General features: G+C 55.1%; 2 protein-coding genes across 3 annotated transcripts in view; one reads left to right on the top strand and one right to left on the bottom strand.

The window, feature by feature from the left end:
* Positions 1 to 1,749, top strand: part of HSPA12B (heat shock protein family A (Hsp70) member 12B) — a 21,825-nt gene extending 20,076 nt beyond the window's left edge. The window contains exons 14-15 of the mRNA XM_021716835.1: positions 96 to 191; positions 1,742 to 1,749. Of these exons, the coding sequence (XP_021572510.1) occupies positions 96 to 191; positions 1,742 to 1,749 (104 nt within the window). The remainder of the gene's footprint in view (positions 1 to 95; positions 192 to 1,741) is intronic.
* On the bottom strand, positions 1,401 to 14,608 carry CUNH20orf27 (chromosome unknown C20orf27 homolog). 2 transcript variants are annotated; one of them, XM_021716840.1, is made up of 6 exons: positions 14,467 to 14,608; positions 8,140 to 8,331; positions 6,690 to 6,832; positions 3,604 to 3,742; positions 2,303 to 2,422; positions 1,401 to 2,063 (listed from the first exon to the last, which is right to left on the bottom strand). In XM_021716840.1, exons 2-6 carry the CDS (start codon positions 8,231 to 8,233, stop codon positions 1,963 to 1,965), a joined length of 597 nt encoding a protein of 198 aa, XP_021572515.1. In that variant the 5' UTR covers positions 8,234 to 8,331; positions 14,467 to 14,608; the 3' UTR covers positions 1,401 to 1,962. The 2 variants fall into 2 exon arrangements, with proteins under 2 accessions (XP_021572515.1, XP_008064744.1); XM_008066553.1 differs by having other exon boundaries at positions 1,402 to 2,063; positions 8,215 to 8,331.
* Between the last annotated feature and the right edge of the window lie 291 nt (positions 14,609 to 14,899).

Genomic DNA, 14,899 nt, shown 5'->3' on the forward strand with positions numbered 1-14,899 from the left:
TCGCTCTGTGCGCGCCGCCATCGACTTTCTTTCCAACTGAGGGCGCCCGCTGCGGTGTCAGCCCCTGCCGCCGCCCCGCCCTCTCTTGGTCCCAGGGTCGGTGGAGCGGGAGCGGGGTGAGGCGGAGAAACCGGATAGCTCTGATGTCTGGGACTCTCTCCCTGTCCCGGGGGAGATGAGGTCGCGGGAGGGTGGGTGGGGACACATCCAGAGACTGGCTTTGGGACTGGGCCCTGGTCCGCTGCCTGGAGATGAAGGGGCCGGTCAAGGACAGAGGGTAAGGGGAGACATGGAAGAGGCTTGCAGGTTGACACACCCAGCCCGGCAGGGGCCGTGTGATCCGCTGACTGCCACAGAAGACTGCGCCGGGCCTGAACTTGGAGGGGCGGGGGAGGGAAGGAGGCAGCTGGGCGGGAGGCCAGGCACGGCAGGCTGCAGGAGGAGCCTCAGGAGGGTGGAGGTTGGCAGGACCTGGGCCTGAAGGGCTGGAGGTCACTAATTGATGGGCTCAGCCCATACAGGCGCTGGGCAGAACACTCTGTGCTGCAGGAAAATGACTGAGGTGGACACTGGAGGGACAGGGGTAGTAGCCCTTCCTGGGTGTGCTGCTGACCACACCCCTGGGTGTGCTATGACTGTTCATTGTAGAAAGAGCAGCAGCTGACCAATGGGGAGGAGGGTCCATTATTATGGTGAAGGTAGTTATGAGGGTATGTGGAGGCGGTGGGGCTTTTACCCATTGGGAAGGCCTATGAATGACCCGCCCGCACCTGACCCCAGCCACAGAAGAGGAGCTGGAGGGTGAATAGGCAGGGCAGAGGGAGCACTGAAGGCTAGTCCCAGCTGTCATTGACTCAGAGTGCCATTGGGACATTCTCTGACCACCCATGGGCCTCAGTTTCCCCAAATGTGAAGTGTCAGGCACCTCTCTCCAACCATGACATGCAACACCTACCTGCCTTTGAACCCTAAGGTCATAATAAAGCATTTTTGCTCAAGGGGAAGCCACAGCCTGCTGGTACAGCATGAGTGGGGACCCGGTGAGGGGGAACAGTGCAGGTGGGTGCTAGAGAAAGGAGAAAGCTTCCAGCTGAGCACAGGACAGGCCTGACCAGAAGGGGATGCTGCTGTCTCCCTGTCAAACGTCCCAATCCGAAAACCCCCACTCCTCAAGACCCCTCTCTGGCCTGATCGGGAGGCCTCTCGCCGTTCAAACTAATCGTCCTGGCAACCAGTCCCTGGCCTAAAATGCCACCACCTGTGCACACCTCGTCTGGGGCTAAGTGCTATAATACCACATGCTTGCCTCCTGAAAGAATGAGTCTACCCAAGTCCTTCCTTGGCCCATCTTCCAAGGACTGGGCGTGTTCCTGACCCCAGATAACAGAAATCCAGCTGGCCTGGTATCCACTGGAAGCTTTATTTCTTTAGGGTTCTATCCCAACCAGTCATTTAAAAACCAAGTAACACAGACCTAAAGGGTAGGAGCTGGGGACTGCGCCTCCCTCCTACTCACCATGGACAGCAGTGGGGAGGAGGGAGGGCGGGAGAGGTGGCTGAAGCCAGGCAGCAGCAGCAGCAGTAATGGGGCCACGACGTCACACAGCCAGCTCCGTCCTCTCCCAGACTCTGACTGAAGCCCCTATGGCTTGGGGTGGAGAGTGGAGAGAACCCACCCCAGGCCCTCCCCCTCCCTTCCTCGGATAGCCTCCTTGCGGGCTCAACCCGTTTCTTCTGGCAGGAGACTGAGGCACACGGAGAGGAGGACGCGGGAGAGACAGGGTGGTGGCACGAACGAAGGCAGAGGTGAGGCATGGGCAAGGCCCCAGCTCGAGACCCCTGGACACTCCACCCCTACGCCCACCAGGGGGAGGGGCGAGGAAGCCACACTATAACGCAGCATGTTGGGGAGACCAGGCGGGGTTTAAGGCTGAGGGGCCTGAGGCCAGTGGGCCGTGGGCCTCAGTCGAAGCCATGCCAGTCGCTGTGCTCCGAGTCGTATTCCAGCTCGGCGCCCACGCACTTGACACCATCCAGCAGCATGGGGGTGCCGTGGTGCCGGTCTGCAAGGCAGGGGTGCAGGTTGGTGCTATGCTGCGCCCCTGGCCCCACCTGCGCGGCCCACTCCAAGGGACTTTCCCCTTCCCCTCAGGGATCGGCTGGGGGTGATGGGGAGTCCACCAAGGAGACTGAGAACCTCGAGCCCAGCAAGGATTCCTTTTACATACGGCTCGCAGAGGACGAAAATTCTCACGGCCAAGTTTACACCTCCCTCCTAACCAGGCTGCGCCTCGCCTCTTACCCATAACGCGCGCCTGCACCATCACGCGCACATAGGCACTGCCGCCTTCACAGGCCAGTAGCATCTCCTCTTTGAGGACGCCCTCTTTGTGTGCAGAGTACTCGCACTTGACGCTGTAACCTGCCTGGGACAAGGGTGGGCGATCAGCACTCCTCCCCCAGCATTCACTGGCTCCCTATCCACCACCAAGACACGCTGATCCTTCCCAACAAAGAAGCAGAAATGGCCACTCCAGAGTCCAGAGCCCCAAGCTCTCTAGGCAGCGGGAACAGGTCTCTGAAGCTTCCCATTCTTCAATGAGCTGGATGTGCCTCTGGCCTGCGGCCACCCTGGTATGACTCCAAGACGAAGCAGAGTCAAATTTAGGCTTCCAAAAGAAGGGCCCAATGACTTCCCCAAAAAGGAGGACAGGAAGGGAGGATATTGAGGAAGGGGGCTCAGGGCAGGCTTTGAACAGATCAAGTGGCAAAAGGCAAAGTCCTGAGGTCCCCACTCAATCCACCGAAGGACAAAGTCATGAGGGCGGGGAGAGGGGTGTGAAAATGAAGCTGGAGCTCTGTGAAAATGACACCCTAGCCTCTGCTAGGGTGTGGGGGTGGCATAGGGGGAAGCAGCCTGAACCCCAAGACCTGGAACTGCTGGTATTAGGAGTTAGTCACAAAGTTCTTGCTGCTCCAGCAGGCTTTCTTTTTTTGCTATTTTTTTTGAGTCGGAGTCTCTCTGTTGCCCAGGCGGGTGTGCAGTGGCACACTCACAGCCGCTGCAGCCTTGACCTGCTGGACTCAGGTGATCCTTCTGCCTCAGCCTTCCAAGTAGCTGGAACTTTAGGCATGTGCTACAATGCCTGGCTAGTTTTTTGATTTAATGTAGAGATGAGATCTTGCCAAGTTGCCCAGGCTGGTCTTGAACCTGTGGGCTCAGGCAGTCCTCTTGCCTCAGCCTCCCAAAGTGCTGAGATTATAGGCATGAGCCACCACACCCAGCTGCAGGCTTTCTTGAGGGGTGCAGGAGGGAGACTTGGAGGCTTAAAGCCAGCCCCTCAGGGACTTCTATCTCAGTTACTCCCCCACCATGGCCACTGTGATACAAGGGGCAGATGTGAGCCTACAGTGTGAGCTCACAGTCTTCTGTCCAGGAACAAGGAGTGAGGCCTGGGGCATGAGAACTGCCAAGTTGCCATGCTGGAAGCTCAGAAAGAGCTGCCTGACCACCCTGGATGGGGTGAGGAAGCACCCCATGCTTTCATGGCCAGGTCCTGCTGGAGGAGGGCAGGCCTCCAGCACCCTGAGGAGAGTACGTACCTTCAGGGACGGGCACGACGCTGAGGAGCCTGAGGTGCAGGCTGGGGACAGGTGCCTCACGGATGTCCTTGCTCAGCCTGCGCACCGGGGGCAGAGTGAAGGTAATCTCATACCTGTGCAGGATCTTCAGGAAACCAACCTACAGTAGGTAGGGAGGGAAGGGAGGCACCTTCACTTACTGCTTTCCCTAGTGCCCACCTAGTTGTGCCACCTAACCCTGTGGGCCCTGGCACCTGCTTCCCTGGGAGCCCCAGAAGCCTAACTCCCTCCATCATTCCAGGTGGTCCACACCCTAGCCTGATGGCTCCAGGCCCCCTGAGAACCTCATCCTCACAGCCTGGCCAGCGTGATTCTCAGCATCTGTCTTACAGGCCCAGTCCTCTGTAGTCCATTTTATAGATGAGAAAATGGAAGCCAAAATGACTGGCCTGAGGCTACATAGTATGGCCAAGGCAAAGTCCTCCCTAGACCTCTTGGCCACTCCTGCCGCACATGGCACACAGCAAGGCACTGGCCACTGCCCATAAAAGGAGACTCAAACCTCCACCTGCCTAAAGCCAACAGCCTAGGGTCAGGGATGCTGGTCCCAGCCACTCATATGAAAATACTAGGCAACACAGCACAGAATGAGGGATAGAATAGAATTACACTAGATTAGACCAGCTGTGTCAGCCCAGAACTGGCCCACAGGCCTGGCACCAGCCATTGAATGGGCTTCTGCCTGCCCTCCTGGCACCTGACTGCCTGCCTGCCCCCTCAAAGGCTCACTGTGCCCAATGGCCCCTACTCATGACCCAAGCAATTTTTGTTGATTGTACAACAGGACTGATCGTACACAATAGTGCTTGGTGTCCAATGCCCTCTGGGACAGCTGCCATTCTTGGAAACTCCAGTGGTGTGAAGGGTCACACGCCAGGGTTGCTGCCGAGCAAGGTAACTGACAGGAGTGCCAGTTCAGCAGGCACAGGGTGACACTCCCAGCTTGCATGGGCATACCAACGCCAGCTCAGTTTCTGGGGGTGGACAGCTCTGCCCTTGGTGCTAGTAGGGACTGGCTACATGGAATTCTAGCCTTTTCTTTTTTCTTTTTTTTTTTGAGTTGGAGGCTCACAGCAACTGCAGCCTCAACCTGCTAGACTCAGGCAATCCTTTCACTTCAGTCTTCCAAGTAGCTGGATCCAAAGGTGTGCCCCACCACATACTACTAATTTTTAAAATATACTGTAGAGGCCGGGCTCGGTGGCTCAGCCTGTAATCCCAACATTTTGGGAGGCCGAGGTGAGTGGATTGCCTGAGCCTGCGGTTCGAGACCTGCCTGGGCAACTTGGCGAGACCTCATCTCTACAATAAATCAAAAATTAGCCAGGCGTGGTAGTACGCACCTGTAGTTCCAGCTACTTGGAAGGCTGAGGCAGAAGGATTGCCAGAGCCCAACAGGTCGAGGCTGCAGCGGCCAGGAGCGGCCACTGCACTCCAGTCTAGGTGACAGAGTGAGACTCCAACTCAAAAATATATATATATACTGTAGAGACAAGGTCTTGCCAAGTTCCCCACGCTGATCTTGAACCCCTGGACTCAGGCAATCCTCTCACCTCCGCCTCCCAAAGAGCTGGGATTACAGGCATATGTCACTGTGCCCAGCTGAGTTCTAGTCTTTCAGTGGGACCAGGCTGATATCACTGCGTGATAAGCCTCAATCCATGTGACCCCTCACACTCTGCTGGTGGAGGCACACCTCTCAAGAAAGCTTTCTGACTCTACCTGCCAACTGTGACTCTGTGACCCAGCCACACCTGTAGAATTTTCCAGAGGAAATACTCAGAGGTGGGCAAAAAAAATACTCTTCACTGCCCTACGTATAACAGTGAAATACACAAACAACCGTAACACCCAGGAATAGGGAACCAGCTAAATCAATGATGACACATATAATGGAATACCAGCAGTTGTAAAAATCTCGTGGAAAATTATTTACTGACACAGGCAGGAAACAGTTCACAACAAAAGCAAGCAAAAAGCAGCATGTACACTATGATACCAGCTTTTGTTTTTGGAAACAAGCTTGAAAAAAAAGCTGAAATGACACATATCAGAATATTAACCATAGTTATTTCTGGATTGAATGAGTGTGGGTACTTTTGAATTTCTTTCTATTTTTCTCTATCATCTACATTTTCTCTAATAGTCATGAGTGGATTTTGCAACAGAGGAGAGAGCTATTTTTAAAAGTTTTAGTTCACTCCGTTTATTCCCTTGGGGAAGCTGTCAGATGTAGGAGAAAGAGTGAGGATTTCAGAGTTGGAAAGAAATGGATACAAACCTGGGCCCCTTTCTGAGCAGGGCAGCAGGCCCCTACTCAGGGCCACCACCATGGACCAGACCTCTGCCCCTGTAGGAGCACTCTCACTTAATTCTGGACCCCTAGTTTATGACCATCCTGAAGGCCTCAACCCCTGTTTTCCCCAATCCAACCCTCCAGAGACTCCCTCATGCTCCTTCCAAGCAGATGTAGGATTCAGCATGTCTTAGCAGGTGGAGGAGGCATGCTGAAGGGCGTGTGAGGTGTGGTCATAAGAAGCACATGCTCCGCCACACAGAAAATGGGGTGATACATCCTACTGCAAAGAGCCCACCTTAGCTGGAGGTGTGGAAAAGAAGGGTAAAAAAAAGTCACACCCTGTTATCAACATGATTAGCTTCATGCGTGTAACACATACATTCTTCCATGCTCACAGCTACTCTATGAGGGTGTGAATTGTCTCTACTTGAGGAGAAACCCAGGTGACCTGTCCAAGGTCACAGAGCCAGAATGGCCAGTTAGATCTGAACTGGCCTGTGGCACCACAGCCCCAACACCTGCCATCCACTGCTATTATAAAGGTAAGTCCAATGACAACAGTGGCTCTGCGCACCTTGATTCGAGTGACATTCTAAATATACTCATCTTCCATTTTACAGGTGGGGAAACCGAAGCTCAAGGAGGGGCAAAGATGTGCCTATGAACCTAGCTGAAAGGAAAGAGGCCAGGAGGCCAGGCAGTGCCAGGGAGGAGGGAATGGGGCTGGTGAAGGAGGAGGTGTATGTACCTTGACCAGAAAGCTGCTTTCGCTCTCCTGGGTGACCATGACCACTGAGTCATGCAGCTTCTCATCAAAGTGGACATGGCTCTGGGAGCCTTCTGCATCGTGGCCTGCCGCAAAGCGGATACTCCGGACTCTGGGCTTGTTGCCTAGGAAAAATAGGAGAAGACTCCAGCAGCTGCTGGTTTTCCCTGCCCCCAGGAAACTATTCCCCCTCATCCCCTCCCCATCCCCAAGACAGCCCTTGACATCACCAGCTCTCACCAGCTGGACTCCTCTCAAGGCTTAGGTGGACACAGCGATCATGAAGCTTGAGGCTCCCCCGCTCTGTCCCCACCTGCCCAGCTCTTCCCACATAAATGTGCCTCCCAACCCCAAGAGTAACCATGGTGGAGGGACTCCGGGATTGGCTAATACCTAGAAGGGACAAGGGTGGTAGCAGCGACAGGAAGGGGCAGTCCTCTAGACTCTCACCAAGCATGAGGTAGCACAAGGCTCAGGCCAGGCCTCTGGACGGCCTGCCCCATGCTCTCCTGCACAGTGTCAAGCTGCCCATCCCTGAGACCTTCTCTCCCAGGCCTGTCAGTGCATGAGGCCCTGTCTGCCTCTTCTGGTGATCCCAACCTGAGGAAGGACAGGAAGCCCTAGGGGACTTGCTTGGGGAGGGGAGAAACAAAGGGGGTAAAAAAACACACTTAGCCCACCCAGGATAGGCTGCAGCTGCCACCAAACCTCACAGATCACTGGCAGATAAGGAAGAACCCCGGGAAGCCATCAGACCCCACTCCTACTTCCCTCCTCTGCTTAGCCCACCATTAAGACCCTCAGCTGTCCCTAAACTGGGTGGCTCCTTCAAGGCCAGAAAGAACAGAGGGTTGATACAGGCAAGGGGAGCAGGGAGCCAGGCTGAGGGCCTGGGCTAGGTGGATGCTTGGGCGAGGGGAGGCCAAGAGCATGACGCCATTCCTCTTGTCCCCTAGCCCCTTGACCTCCCAGGAACCCTGCCTGGAGTCCTTTTGGTGGAAGGGCCTGGGCCAGCCTCAGGCTGGGCTCTTGGACACTCAGTGGTGTCCCAGGGAGCCAGCCTGGCATATCCACAATCCCTGATGAGCCCCGTAGACCTGACCTCAAATCTTACCTGATCTCCCTGGCCTAAAACCTTCTGTTAGCCCTTCTGGACTCCAAATGAAATTCAAATTTCCTTCCACAGCCTGCTGGGTCCTGCCTATGTCACCAGTCTCCGTGCTCACCACAAGCCCCTCATTCCCCAACTCCCATAGTGGAAAGTGGGGGAACACGAGTGCACATACCTATGTAAACCAGTCTGCCAAGGAGCCAGCAGGGGTTCCTGCTAGGGCCTGCATGAAGCCCTGGGACCTGGCACAAACACTGGCATGTTCCCAATCACTTTCACACACACACACGCACACACACACATACACACACACAGCCCTACCTGCAACAATGGCCCTCCCCCCATGGCCCACTGGAAGAGCTTGGTCAAAACCCACAAAGCCAGGAAGGCACTTACCCTTGTTGGCTGCAGCCATGGACACCCTCCCTGCCACAGGGTGAGATATGTAGCTCCTGCTGGACACCGCCACTCAAGCTAAGCAGCCTCCCATGCTCCAGGGACACCAGCAGGAGCCTGAAGGATGGGGGTGGGGAGGGCAGGGGTCAGGGCCATCTTTGGACCATGGCTGGGGAGCAGATGAGCTCTTCAGGAAGGACTCAAACCCCTGCTGCTCTTAGCAGTCCTGTGGTGCCTATGTCTTCTAGAACGGTTTCTGCCCCACCTCCCACCCACTGCCCACATTCACCAAGAGCCCTCCCCCTACCTGACACACTACTAACCCAGAGCCCTGCCAGCCTGTGTTGAGCTGCTGCTTCTAGGTGCCAAAGCACCAGCATAGGCTCTTATGCTCAGCCCACTAGAGGCTGGCAGGAAGGGCAGTTTGGAAAGGAGGGAGACTTCACTGGTACTTTCCAGGGGCCAGTTCTGGTCCTGCTGACCCCAAAGGTTAGGCCTGCAAGCCACATTATTCAGGTAGGTCAGAGTCAACAGTGTGCTTGGCAGTGGACAAGAGTAGGGAACTACATAAAATAAACATGTTCTGGGAGCTTTCCCTCCTGGTGATTAGTCAGGGTAATAAAAGAAGATGCCCATGGCAGGGGTGTGCCCCCATCTGCACCTGTATTAAGACTCTGGCTGGAGTCTCAGGGCTGCCTCCCAGCTCAGCTCCCCAAGGGCAGCCTCAGTGCAGGGACAGAGTGAGACACCCCAGGAAGCCTCCGATGGTCTGAGCCAGGACCATCAAAGCATCAAAAAGAATAATGAGTGCAACTGATGGAAACAGATGAAAACATAAAAGCAGCACATTCACAGAGATTATTAAAAAGAGAGAAAGCAAAACAAACCAACCCAAACCCTCATGTGTCACCACTGACGGTAGCAATGCCCTGACTCTTTATGTTGAAAGCCAGAGATTAAACAGAAAGAATTCAGTCTATCTCTTGGCCTTTCTTGTAACCAAATTGCCCTGGTGGTTGATGGAAAGCTCTTCTTTACAGAATTCGTGCTAATAGATAACAAAGAAATCATCAAATGCTAAGTCATTCTGCAAGCCCTAAACAAACAAATGCTGGAGGCAAGAGACTCAGTGGATCTAAACCATCTGGGGAAAATTGATGGGAAGTGAATACTCACAATGCCCAAGTGCCAGTGACAGATGACCTGGTGCTCTTTAGAGGAACAGCATAAGTTTGCAATGGAGGGATGTGACCTCACCCAGTCACACACTGTTCAGTCTCCCCTCACTCACTGCAGGACAACCTGTCACCCTGATACCTTCTGATGTGAGGCAGTCTAAAGTCACAGCATCACTGACAAGGGATCTTGCTAAAAATGTTTAACCTGGATCTAAACAAGCCTCTAACTTCAATTTCTCATTTTCTAAAAACACAGAGGATGCTGGAATAAACGAAACGACTCTGTGAGAGAGCTGTGAGACAAACCCAGGAGGTAGGACATTCTACAGGATGGCTGACCTGTTTTTTTCAAACTACAGAAGAAAAATAAAGGGAGATTGTTCTAGATAGGGAAGCGGCAAACTAAAGCTGATCATGCAGCTGACAGTAGGGTCACAGCATGTTTTTTGTCAAGTTTTACTAGAACACAGCCACACTTCATTCATTGACATGCTGTCTGTAACTGCTTTTGCACTAAAACAAAACTACTTCTGGTTGTTGTGATAAGCCATGTGGGCTGCAAACTCTCAACTCCTTACTCTCTGACCCTTCACAAAAAAAGTTTGCCAAGTTCTGTTCTGGAAAATACCAGACACACACTTAAGAGACCAAGAACTCAGAATAATCTTCAGGACTATTGACCTGGTTTTGTTCACTGGCAAGAAAAAGAAATGAAGGAGGGGGTTTCTAACTACCTATAAAAAAATCGGGGGGATTATGGGGAAAATGGAAATGGCCTGGATATGACATGGCACTAAGAAATGAGTTGATTTTTAGGTGAGATAATAGACTTGTATTACGTAAAGATGTCCTCATTTTTTCAGAGAAACACACTGAAGAATTTAGAGATGAGTGACCTTGGTTAGTTAGTCCTGGGAATGAAGAGAAGCCACAGGGTGGTCTCCTAGTCTGGGGCTGAGCCTGTCAAGGGCATGACCTGGAAATTCCTCAGGTGAGCTGCACTGGGATCAGGTGTGGCCTTATTTCCTCCCCACTTCTCAGTGTGAGAGAAGCCTATGCAGGCCCAAACCCTGCCTCGTGGGTACCAGGAGCCCTCTGGCAGGAGGAGGCCTAGAGATGCAGGGAAGGGCAGGGCCTGGGCCTCTGGAATGCCAAACGGCCAGGGCAGGAATAGTACCAGGCCAGCATCCCTTAGAGGTGAGCACCCAGGCCCCAGCCCCAGGTGCTGGGAGAGGAAGTATGCCCCACTCACCTCTGGCTAGGGATGCTCTGGGGTCAGTGACCTCAGCCCTGGAATGCTCAGCTTGCCCTGAGGAGCTTAGCCTGGGAGAGTGGCCTCCCCAGCCCACCCATACCAGTTACCCCCCTGAAGCATGAACTCAGAGCAGATGACAAATGGCCAAGTGCAAGGGTTCCAGGCCCTCTCCTACCTTGCAGAGGCTGCTTCAGTCACACCTTTGCAGCCATGGGGCAGTGACAGCCCAGTGTCCACAAGGTCCCTCTATCCCCCAGGACACTTCCTAGAGACCTAGGTGGAACTCTTAACCAGTAGCTAGTGAACAAAGGCTCCCAGGGCCCTTTTCACAAATACTCTGACCCAGTATGTGCAGGGCCTCTCCTTGTCTTCCCACCATCTACCATTTGGCCCCTCCCACCTTTCCCAGTCCCCATCCAACCTTAGTCAGGGTCTCAACCCCAGTATTCCTTTTTTGGGGAAGCATACCCTTCAAAATCCTAGATCGAACTGAAATTCTTTCCAGGATCCTCTTCTCACATCTGGGGTCAGTTGATAGCTATCTTCCCCTCCTTACAAGGGCTGTAACTGTATTTTTTGCCATCCCCTGCATCCCCAACACCCAGTGCAATGAATGACCACTCTAAGGGGAGCCCAAGAATGGCCAGGCACTCCAGGCAAATGTGATGTGGTCAGGGCTAGTGGCTCGGTACCAGAGGCTCTGTACCAGAAGCAGAACTCGCCCCCCCACCCCCACTCTTAGACCATCCCTGCCCTGAAGGGCACTCCTGCCCACCAGAGTGTGGCCTCTCACTGGGCATTCCTCCGGCCTTGCTAGGGTCAGCTGGTTACCTGACCACGCCCACCCTGAGATGGAAGGGCCACTGAGGGCAGGACCCATGTCGCATCCAGCACCTTGTGCTCAGTATAGGGCAAACACTCAAGCAGTGAGAACATAAGAGAAGAGGCCAGTGACTTCAGGGGAACAAAGGAGACTAGAAAAAACCTTCTTTCTCAACAGAGAGTCAGCCAGCCACTGTTCCCTGGGAGCCAGACTATCATCCACACACAATTCCCCATCACAAGCAGGAAAAAAGGGCATTTGGCCTCCCCTGCAGCTGTGCCCATGGGGAGCAGTCAGGCCATCAGGCAACCTCAAGCCTGACCCTGCCACTAGCCCGTCCCTGTGCCAGCCAAGTCTCACTGTGGTCCAAGCCACACGTGTCCCCAGATGCAGCAGTCCTGGTTCACATTCAAGCTCTGCCCTTGCTGGCTGCCCGGGTGAGTTCTTTCACTTCTCTGTCCCGGTTTCCTAATCTGTAACAGGAATAAGCAGTGGCCTCTTCCTCCCAGGGTTTGGTGCAACTTGTGCTTGTAGCTCTGTGACAACACACCCCCCACCTCTGCAAAAGCAAACCCCCAAAGGCCTGATTTCTAAAGCAACAGTAATTTCAGCAGCACTGGCGGAGAGGCACTTCAGGAGGAGCCAGGAGTGGCCCCTGGAGTGAGCCCCAGGGACTTCAGCCTTCTCAGAAAATAGCTCAAGGGCTGACGGGGCCTCCCTCCGTCTTCCCTACTCTTGCCCCTCCCTTCTCCCACTCCCATGACAGCCAGGTCCTTAGGGAGGGCCAGACAGCAGACTGTAGGAGCCTCCTGTCCCCCACAACCCAGAGGACTCACAAGGAAGATATGGAGAAAGTTCATCCTGGGAGATGACCAGGGGGGAACATGGTGCCCCTCACCCCAGCAAAAATTAATTGTACCCTTCCCCCTTAGAAGGGCTGCCAACAAGTCATGGGTGGAACCCTGGAAAGCCACAAGATGGGAAAGGTTGGAAAGCTGGGACAGGGCCTTCGGGGCTTCTCTGGCTCTCAGTTGTTCTCAGGGAAACTGGGGGAACATTTCCCCTGAGGTACAGAGAGTTGCCAGCTCAGGTCCCTCTTGGCTTTAGAGAGGAAGGCTGCTTCAAGGTTACCCTACCCAGAGACATAAAAGTGGGCAGACAAACGGATGGCTTCACAGGACCCCGGAGTTCTCAGCACCCTCGATTCCTGCCACAGGGCACCCTGCTACTCCAGGCTGTCCCATGCTGGGATTCACAGCTCCAGGCTGGAGGGAAGGCCAAGTGGTGCTGAACTTGCCACCCTCTTGACCCAACCCACACCACCCCTCTCCTCAGAGGCAGCCTCAGCACGTCCTCTGCTATGTGGCTGGGGACATGCCCCAACCTCTCGGGCCTCATTTCTCACTCCTTCTTCGATTTGACTCTCAGTCTGGTCTGGGAACTTTCTGAGAGCCAGGAAGTCCACAACCTTCCACGCTCCCCACCTCCTCCTCTCCTACCCAGAGCTCAGTCCTGACTTAAGCACTCAGTCCAACCAAAACAATGTTCAGGCTCCTATTAAAGCTCAAGCCTGTAAAAAGGATGCCATTGAGGCCTTGAGATGGGCCACACTGGCCTGCTGGCTCCAGAACCTGACAGGACTGGACACACAGCAGGGACCCCACATATTCAGAAGAGCTCCTGGAAAGGCAAGGCTGGAGGTTACCTGTAGTCATGGCAGCTTCGCATAAACTCAACCTTGACTTGACTTCATTTCCTACTCTCTCTAGCAGGCTAAAGGTGCAAAGATAATTATGGGTGTTCTCTCTCCCACAAACAGTGACATGCAAGAGAGGGGGGAAACATGCTCCCATTATCCTACACCCACCTGCCACCTCAACAAGTGCTGCCCTCCTCTGCCAGCATCCTCCCCACCTTGCTGTCAACTAGAAGGTGCTTATTCTCTTCCAGCCTCCAGACTGCATGCCCTACCCAGGCCCCGCCCTGGGCCTGTGACCCAGAGGCCCCAAGAAGCAGAGGCCAGGCTGGGGCCTCAGGATCAACTGAGGTGAGGGTGGCAAGTGCACAGGATTATCTCGTAGAGACAGAGCCGCTACCTCGCAGTTCAGGATGGATATGATGGGGAAACATTCAACTACACGTCTCTGATAAAAGATGAGAATGGGGTGGGGATGGGGATACCAGCTGCCCCTGACCTTCTTCAGCTCCCTGAAGCAGAGAAATGCCCTACCCCCATTTTCCAATGCCAAGATTCAAGAGGAAAGGCAAGCCGAGATCTCCCTTCTCGGTCCCTGCTCACTAACAGCAATGCTGATCTTGAACCTAAATCCAAGGGGAGATGGGGGCCAAGCCCCCAGAGGCCTCAGGGTCCTGGGTGTAGGACCCCTCATCCTCTCCGCGACTATCCCCGTGGCACTCTTGATCCCAAACCATTCTCATCTCGGGGTGAAAAATGTAGTTGGCTGTCCCCCCATCACATCCATCCTGAGCTGCGAGGCGGCAGCTCTGTCCCTCAGATAATCCTGTGCTCTCCCCACCCTCACCTCGGCTGACGCAGAAGTCTTCGGAGCCCGCACTCCCAGACATCACCGCCCTCCTTCCTGAGGGTGCCGAGGCATGGGGGCCTCAGAGATGCTACTGGTCCAAGGTCATGCAGCGAGGCAGCGGCAATATGCAGGGTCGTGGGGAGGAGGGGGCGCTGACCTCATGAAGCCGCCGCCCTCACTGTGGCTTTCGTGTCCCCCGGACAGTGCGCTGCGGAAAGCACCCCTGATCCACCTACTAACGTCACCTGCGTCCCAGGGACCTGCCATCATCCCAGTTCAGTTGCTGCGGAGTCCTCCGGGCCCAGCCTGGACAGCGGAGGCCCCTGCCCCAGCCCTGCCACCACGGGCGGCGGGGTCCCAACCACTGACTGCTTAGAACTGGGCCGGGGCCAGGAAGGGATCTCGGAGAGAGGGGCGGAACCAGGAGGCGGGGCAGAAGGGCAGTCTCACCTTGGGGGCGCACCCCGGAGCCGGGTTGGACAGGAACGATCGCGGCGGCGACGGCAGGAGCAGGGTCTCAACGCCGAGCACGAGGAAGGGAACCCCGCGCCGCGGCGGCCAGTCTCACGGCACGCCCCCGCCTGAGCCCATTGGTCGGCTGGGGGGGGTGGGGCGACAGACTCTTCTGACCAATGAGCGGGATCCAGAGAACAGCCAACGAGAGATAAGCCACCTGCATCAAGTGCAGGGGATGCTGCGGCTGCGCCCTGAGAGTCCGCGACTGCCGGTCGAGTTCTCGCGAGGAAGCTGGCCCGGCCTCCCAACGGGACCCGAGGCCAGCATGCGGCGGAGGGCGCGAGGGAAGGAGTCTCGGACAGACCCTGCCCCCACCCCTGCCCCGCATTCTGGGAGTTTTGCGCCTCCAGCCTCGGCTCCCTACTGG

Source organism: Carlito syrichta, unplaced genomic scaffold (genome assembly GCF_000164805.1).
Source record: "Carlito syrichta isolate Samal-C Ts95f unplaced genomic scaffold, Tarsius_syrichta-2.0.1 Scaffold309007, whole genome shotgun sequence".
In the NCBI taxonomy this organism is placed as follows: domain Eukaryota; kingdom Metazoa; phylum Chordata; class Mammalia; order Primates; family Tarsiidae; genus Carlito; species Carlito syrichta.

What these genes read in the sequence shown, in the direction of transcription:
- CUNH20orf27 (XM_021716840.1), bottom strand. Translation starts at nt 8,233, where the DNA reads ATGGCTGCAGCCAACAAGGGTAAGTGCCTTCCTGGCTTTGTGGGTTTT. An exon ending in GGGGAGGGCCATTGTTGCAG is followed by an intron (nt 6,833 to 8,139) that starts GTAGGGCTGTGT and finishes TATTTTTCCTAG; the next exon opens with GCAACAAGCCCAGAGTCCGG. An exon ending in AAAGCAGCTTTCTGGTCAAG is followed by an intron (nt 3,743 to 6,689) that starts GTACATACACCT and finishes TACCTACTGTAG; the next exon opens with GTTGGTTTCCTGAAGATCCT.